We start from the raw sequence: 17,419 nt of genomic DNA on the forward strand, positions 1-17,419 counted from the left end.
AAGCCTAAGGTGCTTTTAAGAATCTTTGTCATACAATTAGTGATACTCCAAAGCATATCAGTTAACCAATAATAAATATTATTTACTTGTAGTATTTATTTGGCTAGCAGTCCTTTGCTAATTTCTAATTCGCAGCAAATAAGGAAAATGTATACAATGACCTGGATCAATTCATGATACCAGAAAGCTAATTTTCTGGAAACAATAATTTTGATTAGAAATTCTCTTTTTGAAAAATTATATTGTTTTTATGCCAATTTCATTCAATCTTTGAGAAATAATCATTAATTATTTTGACAATCTTGCAAATCTCTAACCAATTAAAGCTGGACATTTAAGAGGCTGAGTACTATAAAGATCTTTCAAGATGCAAAGTGTCATTCCTTCATGATAAAATGTTGTACAGAACTATTTTACAGTGTATATGCACTAAGACAAAAGCAGGAAGAATAGATTTTTCAAGATGAAGGAGACAACCTGACACAGGTCATAATGAATTATAGGATATCTTTAACTGTTTCCATTTACATAATTCAAATGCATCTCAGCACTTTTCACATCATAATATTCAGGTAATGCAGCAATGTGCATCCAAATTATACACTTAAAATACGGCAGTTAAGCTAACGTAAAATACGTTAGTTAAGAATGTTTCTACAAAGATAAGTGGAAAACAGAAGAAATTTTCTCTAAATGCAACAAGATGCTTTTGAAATAAAAGAAAAATCACAATCAACATGCATCTCTTAAGTGCTTGCTTACAGAAGGCATACTTTAGCCTGCCAGCCTCATATTATATGAACCGTGGTTGAATTAAATGACTCTGATAAAAGGTTACACTTCACTATCAAAGTTCTAGATCAGAAGGATTGAATTTCCTGCAAGATGCACATTTCCCGACTTCCAACGCACTCTCCTCTTGATGACAGTACAAGGTCAATTTTAGATATGCTTGTGTGCCTAAGTACTATTGTGGCAGTAACAAAAGATTTATTAATGTTAGACATTTAACAAACCACAATAGAACAGCGCACAAAGCCTTTCCTAAAAACATTTTTGTCTTAGAGTTTAAAATAAAATCTCAAAAAAGGCTGGATTTTATTGAACTGAATAATTTGTAATTGAACTGGGAGCTTTTAAAAATATTTGTGTACATTAGGTACAAAACGTTGTATAAAAGAAATGTAGATCATTCTTACAATTCATTTTATTTAAAATAAAATCTCAAAAAAGGATAGATTTTATTGAACCAAATAATTTTTAATTGAACTGGGAGCTTTTAAAAATGTTTGTATACATTAGGTACAAAACCTTATATTAAAGAGACTTAGAGCATTCTTTCAACACATTTTATTTGACAATTTTATAGAAATTTCAAAAGTAGTCCCTTGTAATTGTTTGGGAATCATTTATCTCCTCATTCCTCTTGTGTTACTAAGTTGAATAAACCACCTCCTGGCTCAGAGGGCAAGATGCTCCTCAGGAGGGCTTACAGAGCCAGAAGAGTCAGTTCCTAGATAGGACAGTATCACTGAGCAGAGCAATGGAGTTCTAATGCAGAGAAACGTAAAGTATGGCAGCCAGTATAGCTGGGAACAGGCACCCAAGAATGGTACTGGAATAGCAAAAGGTGAACTTGGAAGAGCTCTAGGAGAAGATTAAACCTGTTCAACCAATGCAAAGCAAGAAAACAAATATTAAAATATATAATTACAAGGCCAAAACAGTGGAATACAAATTAATGAAAGTCTATGTGTGCAGTGTTCCTGTCAGACTTTGGAATACTGTTTCCAAATTGTCAACCAACACAAAAAACACATTACAGTAAATATGTTAATTCATGAGAGTGATCCTTAATGTCAGGGGACTGAATTTGAAGAATGATTGGAGAATCATGGTCTATGCTGTGATGAAATTTTTTTCTTAGGGCTGATCACATAAATATATGGTAATTAAGGAAGGGAAAAGATTAATTTTGAGAGGCTGTATTATTTTAAACTTAATTGCAATAAACAGGATAGACTTTTAAAAAGGCAAATGCAGAACTGAAAGAAAGAACATTTTCAAAAAGAGGATGATCAATGTATGCAGTACTTCTCCAGGATAAGTAGAGGGGTTGAAATTCTTCGAATTTTTAAAGCAATACGTGAATATTGAAATGGAGGTATTTCAGAATCTTTTTGGGAGAGATCATTTAAGATGGACTAAATGGGTTTTCTTATCCATAATTGTCATGTGATCTGTGCACTATCATACATATCAGATTTCCATCTTAGCTTTCCTGCATTCTACTGGGGCAGATTTGCAACTTCACTTGCTGTTTCTCTAGGATGTTAGAGCTGAATTTGAGTAACAAATTGAGTAATATCTTTCTAAACAATAACAGGAATGTCAAGATATTAGCATAACTCATTGGTGGCTAGCTAATTTCAAAAATTTATAGCTTTGAAACATTTGTAGAATTAAGCTATTTTGGGTAATTTTGACTTAAGAAAGTGAGATATTAAATTATGCTTTGTTTATCAGTGGGAGTTGTAAAATACTATTTGTAAGAAAGAACAGCCATATGGCCCAAGTCAAAAGTAAGCTTATGTTTTATGGCTGCTTTTGCGGTCATGTGAATATATACTTAGGCTAACAAGTGTGAAGATGTTTAAAATGCCTTTTACTCAAGAAGATAAATATGTTTTAAAATGGTTCAGTTTTAGGACTTCAGTAATGTGATAGACTTATGTACATTAGTTTTGTATGACTGTTTTGAGCCTTCATTTGTTTCAAACATCAACATGTGTGGGCTGACACATTGTTCTTGTAGTTAAAGGAAGTGGATTGGTTTTGGAGGATATTTATATGCATCAATTGGGATGTTTGGAATGAAAGTTAATCACCAAGGGGTGACAACACATACTCCAAGTAAAATCCTAAAGTTCCACATTATCAGTAAAAGGCAAAAATGTTAGTAAGTTGATATAGACAAGCTGTTACAAAATGGGTGATCTTACAAACTAATTGGCATGTCAGAGAGTGAATCAGGAGATGGTGGGCAGTGACGTCATGTTGTAATGGCAAAAAAGGTTTATTAAGCAACAATTCATAGTGGTTCAGTAAATGAAAAGAAAGTCCAAAGACAAAAGGAGAGCTTCAGTCAGCAGAAGAGAATATGAGACGTGGGCCCAATTAAGCCGAAGTGTATTTGGTGTCCTGAAGTGGATTGACTGAAAACTATTGTTTTTATTGAGTATTATTTCATTTGTATTTGTTATGACAAATATAATAAATGTCAATCACTACATTCACTATCGGAAAATGAATCTCCCTTTCATGAGAGCTCATTTAATACATTTAAATATATGTCAAATAATCAATAACTGATTAAAACAGATAGTTTCATCCATAATTCCGCACAAAAGACAGCTAATCCTTTAATAACCTCTGAGTTGCAAATCAACCTGTGAACTTACAAATCCCTACTGTAATAATGATAAATAGTGGAAAACAGCCAAGCATTATAATGGAATAAACATAACAATTAGTATTGCGTTAGTGAACAGCATTGTAAACCTCTGAGACAGTATTCTTTTCAACCTTTACATACACAGGCAGGCATTTTTAAAAACTTGAAAGATTAACAGTTCTTTGTACCTTATCCACTCTTCAGGAGCTTGTAGGACAACTATAAACAATTGGAACTCCCACAGGATAAGACCTTTGCTACGGTTAAAATGGAATCTGTCTGAACTCAAGACAGAATCCAAATGGGCCAACTGAGTTCAAGTTTCCCATAGGTAGGAGTCGCTTTCCATACCCATTCCCCAATCTTAAGAGAAAATGGTTCCTGCCAGATGTAGCTACGGGACCTCCATATCTGGGCCCATCTATTACTTTAGATATGCCATGGAATCTCCACTGCACCACAAAAATCAAGGCCAAAGTTCATAAAGGTAATTGTGGTGAGAGGAATTTTGTACAGTAGCACTCAATTAACTGTGAGAACACTTAAATCTTCTGACCTAAACACACACACACTGTTAATCTTTATAAGACAGCATTGTTGATGCATGTTTAGTGGGGACAGGGTAACCCCAAGTACACAAATAAAAAGCAGCAAGTGAGACAACTCAAAAAAAAATCATTGATAACCATTCAGAACATCTGGAAGAATAGACAAGCCTAAAAGAGATGAATATTGTTGTTGTTGTTGTATTTTAGAATTAGAGAGAAGGTAGTTTTTTTAAGTCATATACAGAAAGAACTATGCTCGCAAAGTAAATGTGAACCATTTCACATTGCAATATGTCCTAACGAATGAAAGTACTTGGACTACACAAGTTATGCTGTGTACTGAAGAAAACACATTGTAGTGATAAGTCTCTATGCACAAAATAACCCTCTCTCAAAATCAGTGTCCTCATCTTAAAGACCAAAATTTACAGTTAAATTAACAGAACAGGCACTGGACAATCTACCAGGACAAGTAACTAAATATAAACAAGATTACTAACTTTTTTGGAAGGATATATTATAACATATAAAAGATTAAATTGACTAGGGGATTGTACAGAATTACTTGCATGTTCTGAGATCATCCACCCTTAACGGATGCACAGTACTAAAGCATGCAAGGATGCGCATTTATACAACATACAATACTGTCTCTTCCAGTGAATCTCCATGATCTATAAGGGCCATACACATCTTATCACTTCCCACAGTATCAAATGTTAGCACCCCGTACTGAAATAGGATTGGGTGCACTCAGTACTGAATGATTACGGCGATGATGAGGAGGAGTCATAACAATTCTTCTCCTTCATTACTAAAGATGATATGGCTAATTCATACTACTGGTCCGCTATGCTACACGGTGATACAGCTTCTAATGGGCCTGTTAGAAATATTCATCACAGCAGCGACAAGCACCAATTTCACCAACAGTTTTTAAGCCTATTTTTTGTACTTTTTTTAACTCAAATTTAGAAAAGAAAAAAAAAGACCTACATTTGGAGGCAATTTTCTGAACAATTCATGCTGATTTTATCTTCTCATAGTTTCCACAAATAGTCATTCATGTTTAAACAGTACAATCCTTGCAAATTTACCCCTCTGTGACTTGGGTTTAACCTGGGATAATACGTTGCCAAAAACTACAAGAATGTTGAATTTTACCTTTAGGTTCCCTTGGTTGTCATAACTTAAATCTTGCCAATTAGATGGGTTCCCTAGAGATGGATCACTCAGCTGCCACAGTTCAACATAGCTTTCATGTGGATTTGTATCACCTTCACCCTCAGAATCAATTAGCGACTCCTGCTGCAATTAAGGAATATTCATGACAATACTATGAGAACAGAGAAATATGACTAAAAGTAATATCTGGATAAAATTATATTTTTTTCAGTTATTATTGAGATTGTGCCATTATTGAGATTATACACAAATGTCATGAATGGATATTTATCAATTGTATGCACTTTGGTATCAGTCTAATAATTAGTGAAAGGTAATACTACAACAATAAGTTAAATCAACATCTGTAATTTGAAAAGTGTATTTTATAATACAAGAGACAAGCCCTAACATGCCAATAGGAGTATTTTATCTATTAAAGTTAACATTATTCAGGAATTGACAAAAAAGGGAGTCTTTGCATGACAAAGTACGTAAATCAGGCCAGCAAAGAAAAATTATCTACTTAATATTTATATAAATTATTGTTATTTTAATTGACGAGTCATAGGAACTGATGCATGTTATAACATATTGTGAGGTGTCCAAAATAAGTGATATATCCAAATGGTTTTATGAAGCAATACTGGTGCCAAAAGTGCATTATTTAAATGCAACAAAACTGGAATATACTGGAAACATTTAACACTTACTTGAAAGCTATTGACCCTGAAGTGCCACTTATTTTATTTTTAAATCCTTTTCTGAATCTTGTCATCTCCCTGTTATAACAGTTGGGTCCCACTCTGATGTTCAGAAATTGTTCACGTCACAGAAGGGCTTACCCAAGTTATGGAAAATGGTTTGTGGCCTCATCCAGGCACTAGAAGGTGGAGGAGGTAGGATGTGAAGAAAGGGGTGTTTTTCTACACTGTAATTATGCTAGCAGAACTGTTCCTATCCAGTTTTTAGGTTATTGTACCATAGCCATGTTTTAAGATAATTTCTTACTTTTAAAATGGCTTATCATATGCTAAATTGTAGACCATAAATATACCAAAATAAAATTTAGTAAATTTATCTTTACTTATTCTGAGTAAGATTATTAGCAACTGTCCTTTTGTCAGAAGATGAGGTTGAAAGAGTTTGAACTTACATGAATTTCACTTTGAATCTCTGCGGCTGGCTTCATTTTATAATTCATTCCGAGGTTTGCCTGAGCCCTGATAGAGTTGCTAGGAAATACAGAGCCATGGGAGTTGCCCTTAGACATGTTCCCGCAGGAAACATGATTTGATCCATTTTCCTTCTGATGAACAGCCTTCTTATCAACTCTGCAGGTAAAAGCGATTCCACTGATGAATTGCACCATCCTTCTTCAATCAGTCAATTGCTCATTTCACTTTAATGCTGTAAGTAACCCTGTTGTATCTTTCTGTCACCAGAACTTTGAATGATAAATGCGTCTGACTTATCCTTGACATAATCTGCCTATTGCAATTTGCATTAAAAATATTCATAACTGGTCTGTATGAAAGTTTGTCTGTTGTGAAACTCCAGTGAATAAGTCACACTGATACACAGTCATTGCCTATGCTGACATTATACTTATGACATTACACACAACAGTTTTCAGTATTTGTCTATATACATAACACACACCCATGTGGATAAATTATCTGAAAAAAGGTACCCAGTTCGAATAATAATAAAAATCAAAAGATAAATGCATAAATGGATTTTTTAAGAATAACAAATGTAATTAAAAGTAAACTTAAAATACCTTCTATAAATTCACTCACATGCACTTTAATTGTTACAGTAAGATTATACGTTACATCTGGATTTTAGGATGACAAATAGGTCAAGTATTAAAATCTCAAGGGAAATGCATATCTTGACAAACAGTTATTTTATCTCGAATAACCCAGATTTTGCTATAATGGGACACCAACAAGGTTTGCCATTGATTTGACTTTTTAAAAATGTTATCACTGTTATACATTATTATGTTTTAAAATTTTTTGGGTGCCAAATTGCTGAACATGCAAGTTGATAACAATGCATGGAACGAAACCAGGCATCTGGGACCTAAGTGAACAGGGCAAGCAACAATTAAATCACCTTAATCAATCAGATCAATGGATTGTGTAATTAACAGCATAAGGACTAAGAACAATGTATAAATTACAGTAGAAGAATTCAATGTCAACTCAGGTAAAAAGAGAGCAAAGGACAATTAGGGCAATGGATGGAGGGAGGGAGGGAGGAAGAGAGAGAGAGAAAGACAGAATGGAAAAGCCAAAAATAAAAATCACAACTTAAAACTTGCAGGAATGATGCTTCAGGTATGTATTTGTTCATTTTTAAGTATATGTTGGACATATATCCAGTGTAGGTGGAGCTGGAACTTGGACTTTCTGACCTAGTCAGAAGTCACACGATACCCGGTTACAGTCCAACAGGTTTATTTGAAATCACAAACTTTTGGAGCGTAGCGTCTTCATCACAAGAAGGACGAAGGGGCCATGTTCTGAAACCTTGAAATTTCAAATAAATCTGTTGGACTGTAACCTGGTGTCGTGTGACTTCTGACTTTGTCCACCCCAGTCCAACACCAGCAATTCTACGTCATTTCTGACCCAGACGCAGGGATGCTACCATTATGCCACAAGAGCCTTCTGAAGTTGTTATACTATTATGCAGAAACATCAGAGGGGACTATTAGTCCCATTCATTTATTGATAAGAAATTCTGGACCAATAAGTTACGGAATGTTTACATTCTGAAACTGTCTGTCAAATATCATAGAACCGTAGTATCCCCACAGTGCACAAGGAGGCCATTCAGCCCATCAACTGCACCAACCCTCTGAAAAGTATTCCACCCAGATCTATCAACTCCCCAACGTTTCCCCATAACTCTGCACACATTTGCTAATCCACCTAACCTGCACATCCCTGGACACCACAGGGCAATTTTAGCATGGTCAATCCACCTATACCGCACATTGTTGGCCTGTTATCTCACAGTAGTAACTCTGATGCAGATGGTGAACAAATCAAATTTTACCAATGAAGCGCATTATGCAATAAATACAACACATGGGATCTTGAAATGCCTTTGATAAAATTAAAAGGCATTGCTTAAGGCTACGAGTCTCAGAGTTAACATTCACTGAATAGAGAAATAATTTCATCTGTTTTTTATACAGATGAGCTTCAGGAATAAGTAATTTATACACTGGCTATGTGATTTCTGTTTCATATCAGGGTGTACAGAAATTGGTAACAAACCAGGGGTCAACAGTGTTGATACAAAAGTAGATGTTGTTGAATTAAACTTTGTTGCAAAGACTTGAATATTTGCCTAGTATTAAGGAACATTTATTTTTAACAGGTGGGTTTTTACCTTTCAATTGCATATCAAGTTAAAATTAATTCAAATGCAACTGTCACATACCTAGTCATTAGATTTCTTGGCCGGGAATAATTTTATAGGCGTAAAATTAACACAATGAGCGCTAATTTCAGTAACCAACATCTTAATAAGAAAGGATGGTGGTCAAGTTGTCTGACTCATTATTGGGTCAACCTGTTCTCCAAGAGTTTATAGCAGCTGCCTAAAACAAGCATTAGGCTATTTACAAATGGAAATTAGGATCTTAATCACCACTTTAGATGTTCTTGTGAAAATTGGTTGGCTATCATTGAAACAGCCATGGGACCCATTTCGCTTTGGATTTTCATTGGTCCATGCAGTCAGCAAAAGAAACGCAGCTTCATTTCTCTTTACAAGTATATCGAAGATCCTGGCTATGCTGTCAGAAGAACAGAAGTGCCTTCTCTCTTCACAGTATGCATCAACAGTCACCGCTTCCCTCTCAATTGTCAATTTGACACAACCCCTCAAATTTATCTTATGTCGTTGGCAGCACCACGAGCAGCCTGCATCTAGCTTTGGAAGAGGAACAGGTTACCCTGTGGAGGTGAGACAGGCAACCCAAAGCAAACAAATGAAATCTGAGATTTCAGTTTCAGAGTGGCCTATAGCATTCCATTTAAGATGGTCAGTGTTGGTGCACTGAGGGTGTGAACCTGAAATGGACTATATTATCAATTTCCGTCCATCATATTTAATTTCAATTAATACACTTAAACTTTATGTTGCTGAAATTTAAACTAAACTAAAGAACAGTGAAGCATCAAATAGCACAAAAGAAATTCAAGTGTAATCATCCCTTTTGCTATTTAAAGCTATAAGAACAGGGATACAAATTGATGGAAAAGCTCAACATGTCTGGTAGCATCTGTGGAGAGAAATCAGAGTTAACATTAACTTTGATTTCACTCCACAGATGCTGCAAACCTGCTGAGCTTATCCAGCAATTTCTATTTTTGCCTCTCAATTACAGCATTTCAGTTTTTATTTCATAAGAGCAGGGAGTTGGAATAAAGATGCCTGCTGATAAATAATATTATGTTACACAATATTATCATGAAAAGTTGAAGTATCAAATCTAGTAAAACAATATTTAAGATGAAATAATTAAGATTGTTACCTGTGCAGGAGCTCCTTCATGAACTGGTCATTTGTTGAATCTTTTATTGGAACATCATGATCTTTATAGCCATGGTGTTTTGATGCAAGGCCACTTTTTCTACTGTTGTGTGTTTCATGCAGTGCAATCTCACAACTTTTGCTTGGAGCAGCACCATCTAATTTTTTACTAAAGTTGGTTTCTTTTTTCATAACTTCGTTATTGTCACAGGCTTTGTTATTTTTTCTTTTGTCTTTTCTTTTGTCAAATTTTGTTTGCTTCATTTCTGAACCATTTTTGGTTTCTTTCTTTTCATCTTTGAATTTTGAAGCATCGGACTTTTTGTTATTCGGAGCTGGCAACTTGCTTTTCCGAAACCCAAACCACTTGGCTATCGAAGGTCCAGTCTTTTGTTTTATCTCTGAAAACTGAAACTTGTCTTGTCCTTGCACCTTCTGCATATTTTGTTGAATTCCCAACATGACTTTCGCTTCAATGCTACATTGCGTCCCAGAAGCGGGAGTAGAAATGGTTACTTTGTCTGAAGTTTCAGGCTTTTTTGAGAGGTTCTCTTGTTTCTTGACAACTTTTACCATATTAACTTTGGAGGGACTCTGTGATTTGCTCATATTTTCCAATGGAGAGTTATGCGGTGAAGATTGATGCTCATTTCCTGTCTTCCCTTTCTGAGGCATTGGTTTGGACTTTTTCTCACTGGATTTATCACTTAGAGGCAGACTTTGAACTTCTTTCTGAGGTGGAGACTGGCTGCCATCACACTTAAAAGAACTGAGATGGCCATCTCCCTTTGGTGGAGTTCTACAAGGTAACTTGCTCGGACTGCTGTGATGGCTGCTGGAGCTGCTTACACTTCCATAGGACACTTGGCGTGAATAGGAAAAATCCCCTATTCTTGGAGAATGTGAAGGGCTTTGAGTAGCTGATGAACTATTGGCAGGTTTTGTTTGCATTGCTTCTGTTGCACCGGTAGAGTTCTGCCTTGTCAGTGAATTGCCTCTTTCTGTTGTGTTTGTAATTATCTGTGTTCGCACCTTTCCTGGCCCATCGACCATTGAAACAAAAGGTTTCTCCCCAGTCTGATTGCTAAAGCTCTGGCTTCGAGCTTTGGCACCATTCATGCCTAGGGCTGGTTTCAGGTTTGGTTTGCTATTAGCTGAAACTGACCTCTTAAATGCCTTAATTTCTATGCTGTCAACATCATTCCCATCGGCTATGCGTCTATCAGGTTTCATTTTATCCTCAAAGTCTGTAGGAAAACCTACTTTAACAACAAGGTCATCTTGAAGGTCACCACTTTTCTTGAAGTCAACTAATGAATCTGGTTGTTCTAGAGATTTTATATTTTTTGATATATCAGCCTGCTTAGATTTTACTGGAATTATATTTCCCTTTGAGTAAATATTAATAGTATCTTTCTCATGCTTCCCGGGTACAGTTGAACTTTTTCTCAGTAATGGGGGAGACTTTAAAAATCCTTTTAATCCAACAGGAATGCGAGTTTTCAAGTTTTTTTCATCAGAGTAGTAAATATTACTAGGACAAGGAGATGACAGACCAGAAGGCAATGGCTGAGATGTTGGTTCATTTATATCTGAGGCATGACACTGTGAGGATGTTGATAAAACATTGGATGGTTTGCATTGTAACATCAACTTACTTTCACATAATTGCACTGCGTTGGCAGAGAAGGTATTTTGTAGAGATGGATGCTTTTGGTTTGCATGAATGCATGCTAAACTTCTAATTGCTTTACCAGCGGTTTGAGGACAAGGTTGAATGTTCACTGATGCGGAAGTACTTGAACAATTTGCTTTCGGATATCGCTTTTCAAAACAGCCCATTGTCAAATCTTTAACGCCTCCATTTGATTCCTGGGATTGTTGTACTGAGTTTTGAAACGAGTTTCTTTCATGATGGGAACTGCATACATCAGCCACTTCTGGGGCCTTCTGAGTTTGCTGACTTTGTACTTCTTTAGTCAATTGGACACAAGTTGACACAGAACTTGTAATCCTATGTGTGTTTAAAGATGCAGGTGTATCATTGTTTGTGTCAACAGGAATAGGTACTTCAGTTTTTGTCATTATATTCAGCGAACGTTCACAATTTGGTCTAAATAGTAATGAAGTAGATCTCCCTGGTGGGGGTGGAGGTGATGGAGAATTGATTTCTTCTTGTTTCAAATGATCATATTTATCTCGTGTGGGATGTTCTCCATGATCTGTCATCTGTCTTCTGGATAATAAAGATCCTTCCACCATATTGGTATGGCTCTTTTCTGTTTCGCTGTGGAATGTAACTTTAGAGTTTTGGGGAAGCTGTGGGTTATATTTTGGAATGTCAGAACCATCTTTTAAACAGTGACTAATATTAATACTTGGCATTTTTAAATGCTTGGAAAGTTTTGCATTTGATAATGATTGCGACTTGTCTTGGATAAGAGAAGGAGATGTTGAAAATGTATTGCTAACATCAGTGCTGTTTAGTTTAGAGGCCTTCTGCAGCGAGCTTTTACCTCTGCTAGGTATTTTGCTTAGACGTGGCTTTTGAGTTGAATATGTCTGCAGGGAAGATACACAGTTTGATTTATAGGCTGCATTAAAAGTTGGCTTCAATAATTTTTCCTGTTGAAAAATATCTGGTGTCAATGGCCTGTCAGAGTTTACAGAATCTGTATGAACACTAGAACTAAGTATTGTCTTGTTGACATTAGGATCTTCTAGCTGTTTTTGCTCGGCATGACCTTGCAATGACTCTAAAACTGTATAATTCCTTGCATCACTTCCTCCTTGACAACCCATCAGCCCTTGAGTCATCAAGGCAGCATCTTTAGCAAAAATAGTTTGCTGGTGATTCCCATCTAAAGCAATTGGACTAGAAGTTTCATTTGAAGACACAGTGACACTTGCTATCTGCTGGGAATTAAATTTAATTGGCTGACCATCTTCAGCATCAAACACTATTGTAAGGCATTCAGCAGATGACGTTTTTACAGACTTGTTGGACTGACAATTCTCTTTCAATAAGTTCAAAGTCTTTGGCCTGTTGTCAGAGCAACTTGAAAAATGGCCTTCATCTTTATCTGCAGATGAGAAAAATGTGTTTTTGCAACTGAGTGAGTTTGCATGACTCACTGACCGTTTGTCAGTTAATAAACTTGTTACAAAATCAGAAGGATTTATTTCTTCCTTGCATTCCAGATGCACTTCATCTAACATTTCAATATCTTCAGTGTCAGATAGCTGGATAGTTAAATCTTTACTTTGTGGTTTGGTCAGATTGAACTGCAATTTCTTTGCAGGTGACTTGTTGCTCGTACACAGTTTTTCATTTGACTGAAAGCTACTGACGAAACTAGTCAACTTTTCAGGCATTTCTCTTGAGTTTGTGTGTGTAAGCCTTTCTGAAACACATTTTACACTGCCATCCCAACTGAACAGACTATCAGACACACTGTGCGTTAGTTTATTATGGAATGATTTGCAGTCTCTATTTGGCACCTCAGTTTCGGTGGTTATGATCGCTGCACAGTCATCATCTGGATCATCATGTGAATCAGAATCATACCCAAATATTTTACTTTGCTCTAGGCACAGGTCTTTATTGGTAGCTTTAAAATGTGCTTGATCTTTAATCTTGCAGCGATTCTGACATTTTAGGCCAAGAGAGTAAATCCCTTCATTTGAGTTCATGCAATCCTTGTAAGCCCATTTTGACACGAATGAGGATGACTCTGACGGAGGTTTTTTCTTTTGTAGCTTCTTTAATCCTTCCAGGATGTGGCTTTCTTTCTCTCGAATTGGAGGTAGTTCTTCAGCGGGACTGGAAAGATTGCTGGGAAGTGAGGAGCCAATACTGAGTCTTTTTTCCCAGCTTAGAGAAGACTATAAATGAAAAGAAAAACATTACTAATTTAATCAACAAATTAGGATAATTATTTATATCAGGGGATGATCCCAATATTCTTACGAAGCGATAACTGATTCTTACAAAATGGTTAATGATAATAGAATATGCCATATTTTCTTTACTCATTGGAAACAAATAAAGCACAAGTAAAAAGACAAAAGCATGGGTAAAGAAACAGGCTACCATAGTCATCCATTCTTGTTATTTGAGAGTTGGTGTACATGTAGGGATCTGTTGTAGTTGTTAATTTTTATAATTCATTCACAGGATGAAGGCATCGCTGGCTAGGCCAGAATTTATTACACACCCCTAATTGCCCAGAGGGCAGTTAAGAGTCAACTACATTGCTGTGGGTCTGAAGTCGCATGTAAGGATGGCAGCTTCTTTCATTAGCAAACCAGACGAATTTTTCCAAACAATTACCAACTGTTTTGTGGTCATCTTTAGACACTTAATTCCAGATTTAAAAAAAATTGAATTCAAATTCTATCATCTACCAAGGCATGATTTGAACCCAGGTCCCCAAAACATTACCTGGGTCTCTGGATTAACAGCCCAGCGATAATACCACTAGGCCATTGCCTTCCCTATCTGCCTACTTATTTGTAGTGCTGTCCTTTTTTAGACTTGCTAAATTATGACTTATTCTTGGCATAAAAGTCCTGAATATTTGCCCCAGTCAAAGTTGAAGAATGAATGACAAAGGACAGTATTTCAGACAAAACACAATTTTCTTGGGAGTCTGTTTCTTATTCTGCATGAAACATTTTCTGCTTGTGGGTGTAATAGATTAATTTTCTATCCAAAGTCCTTTATTATAGTGATATAACTAGGAGTTTCATTGGTTCCCTAGAACATTTTTTCACTTTACACCCTCAGGCCTCCATTGAACTAAGGGCTTGTTGGTATTCATCCAGTTAAGGCCAGTAAGCAGATCCCAAACCATGTACATTTTATTCCAAAGGGGTTCAAAAGCCTTTTGCTCAATGAGGATCATGAGGCGAGAAAAGGTAACTAATTTTTGTGGTGTTGTTGATCCTCCTCTCCATTGTTAGGAAGGTGGAACACCATTCAAACATTTCAGCAGACATTCAGCTTCAGTAATGACGATGTACTCTTAACAGCAATATACACCCGTGTTGTCATTGTAGATGACACCATTCCCTGGATTCGGGACAATGACTGCAGCCTACGGATAAAGCAGACAACTGTTTCACTCTGTTGCTGTTGTGTCAACAGAGTGTTTCCCTAGAACTCTGGGCTTAATGCTCTTAAAACTGTTTAATAGAAAGTGCTATTCTTAGCCAAGTGCATTAACGTTCTTGAAACGTGGTTGTCAGATGAAGTTCATTCAGTAGGACTCAAACTGTACCCTCTTACTGCATGTCTTTCCTTCATTCCAAGTAAAGGATCCACTTGAATGTTCACTGCAGGCACTTGAGAGAGAGAGTTCACTGCTGCTACAGCTGCTCCTGGGATAAAGTTGACTTGGTACTGGCAGATTTAATTGACTCTGGCACTTTAAAATAGTTGGGATGTTCTCCAGAGCTCCCTGTTAATACAAAAATGGTATACTAGTCACATAGTGGAATTGCTCCCCGCTATATGAAACTGCCTCCACATTCACTACGAACATATCAGTTCTAATATACAAACAGTCATTTTTATCTCACTTTAAGCCTTTGAAGTGTCATTCCCCATTATATGACTGGATTTCAATGCTGAGGCTAGTGAATATAAAAATGTAACAAAAAGAATAATTTCTATCCTTTCAGTTCATGCTGTCTTTGTTTGAAGAGCTGATGTGACTACCTTTCCATCGTTGTCCTATTCCAAACCTATTTCCCTATACTCTTACGGAATAAAGGTCAAACCAATCACCTGACATTGTGAGGCTCATCACCATGTAGCAATAGAATACAGGATCCCAAGAAGAAGAAAATAAATTGTGTAAATTGTGGAAATCTATTTACTTTAGAAACAAGCAGATCTGTCAGGAGTGGGTTTAAAAAAAGAAAGTAATATTTTACATATAGATCTTGGTTCAATTTTGACAAAACATTAATCCATCTTTTCCAGTTTCATTTATGATTTCTACCCCCCCTTCCCCTTCCCCTTTCCCCATTTTCTGGGATTAATTTGTGGGTTGCAAAGTTTCTCAATTTGATCTTTATTGAAAATTAAATATATACATGAATGATTCTAAGCAGCAGAATTCAGAGCCAAAAGCCAAACTTTATAGGTATTTCTCACATTAGCCTAATGTAATATACCAACTCTACATTTTCCCACGAAAATCTATTCTCACAAATCAGTTCCAAACTTCGATAAATGTGTTACTTTCAATGGTAATGATTTCCATCTTGTTCAAATCGATACATGTTTAAAAAATTAAAATGTCATTACCACAATCTGAGGGAAAAAAATGCAGGTTTCTGTTATACAGATCAAAACTCATGTTCATTGTCTTTCATAAAGCAGAGAATTGTGATTCAATTGATTTGATGTTGTCCGGGTACTGCAATACAGCCCAACCTCTTAGATTCTAGGGAAATCATATGCAGAGCACATTACAAGCAAGCAAAGCCATTCAGGGTCTCATTTCAAGGTTATAAATGGAATATATGGAACATCATATTTAATAAATCTGGCTGATTTGGTGGAATGCTGCTGGACCTCATCATATATTCACGGCTGGGCTAGCAGATTATGTAATTTTCAATTAACAGGCCTTCAGCTTGAATGTCTGTATTTGGTTTTAATACTTGACATCCTAGTGGGAAAATTGAAAATCACAGAAAGCCAAATGCAGGTTAAATGGTTACTTTGACAACATCTCCATGGTGACCGTAAAAGAGAGCCTCAGCTTTATGTATCTTGCCACTTCATTTCTTTTTCCAATTCCCACTTTGATTGTGCTGTCATTGGTCTCGTATGGAGTCCTGGCAAAGCTCAACACAGACATCCAGGAGCAGAATCAGTGGATGTTGGTAATATGAGGTGGACCAATTGATGCCCACTCAGAGAAAAGAATGTTGGTATTTAATTCTTAGATATGCTACCAAGTGGGTATGGGTGGAATTAGGAATTGGGCCCTTAGCTGTTTTTGTTTTCCATTTGTGTAGGACATTGGACCTGCTGTCCTTTACCACAGTTGTTGACTGACTTACGTACTTTCAATCTAATCTTATTTTGTATCTAATTTCATATAATTGAAGCTTCAATTTTCTTGCATTACCTGGCGATCATAGATTTTATGCTTTTCCTGCAAGATATTTTATGACAGTTCATTGCCTAGTGCTGAACGGTATTGATACATTAATTTCCTGGGAAACGTTACAAAAAAGTGGACAGGCTAGATTGGGATAATAGAATATTTGAATGCTTATTTCATTTAAAACAAAAACAGAAGTTGCTGGAAAAGCTCAGCAGGTCTGCCAGAATCTGTGAAGAGAAATCAGAGTTAACTTTTTGGGTCCAGTGACCCTTCCTCAAATCACTATTTATCTATTTTACTTAACTTGTTTCTGGAATAAGCCATAGCACTTTGCCCTCCTTTTTAAAAAAAATGAAAGGTGAAAAGTATCCTTAGCTGGGGAGAAACAGACTGACCAGATCATGCAGATCATGTGATTTATATGCTTACAAGTATGAGAGCTCAAAATAATAAAATTAATGTTTACCTGGTTGTGCCACAAACACAATAATCTGGAGTAGATCCAATAGGCTGGACAATGGGTGTCTATCATCCTAAGTTATATAGGCTAGCAGTACACAAGAGAA

The 17,419-nt window shown here is 36.2% G+C and overlaps 1 protein-coding gene across 1 annotated transcript in view; it reads right to left on the reverse strand.

Annotated features, from left to right (window-relative positions):
- The window catches only part of nckap5l (NCK-associated protein 5-like), a 287,803-nt gene that overhangs the window by 81,275 nt on the left and 189,109 nt on the right, over positions 1–17,419 (reverse strand). The window contains exons 7-10 of the mRNA XM_048599236.1: positions 15,009–15,188; positions 9,728–13,611; positions 6,323–6,500; positions 5,167–5,310 (exon numbers count right to left, since the gene is read on the reverse strand). Of these exons, the coding sequence (XP_048455193.1) occupies positions 5,167–5,310; positions 6,323–6,500; positions 9,728–13,611; positions 15,009–15,188 (4,386 nt within the window). The remainder of the gene's footprint in view (positions 1–5,166; positions 5,311–6,322; positions 6,501–9,727; positions 13,612–15,008; positions 15,189–17,419) is intronic.

This window comes from Rhincodon typus, chromosome 7 (assembly GCF_021869965.1).
Source record: "Rhincodon typus isolate 14 chromosome 7, sRhiTyp1.1, whole genome shotgun sequence".
Lineage (NCBI taxonomy): Eukaryota > Metazoa > Chordata > Chondrichthyes > Orectolobiformes > Rhincodontidae > Rhincodon > Rhincodon typus.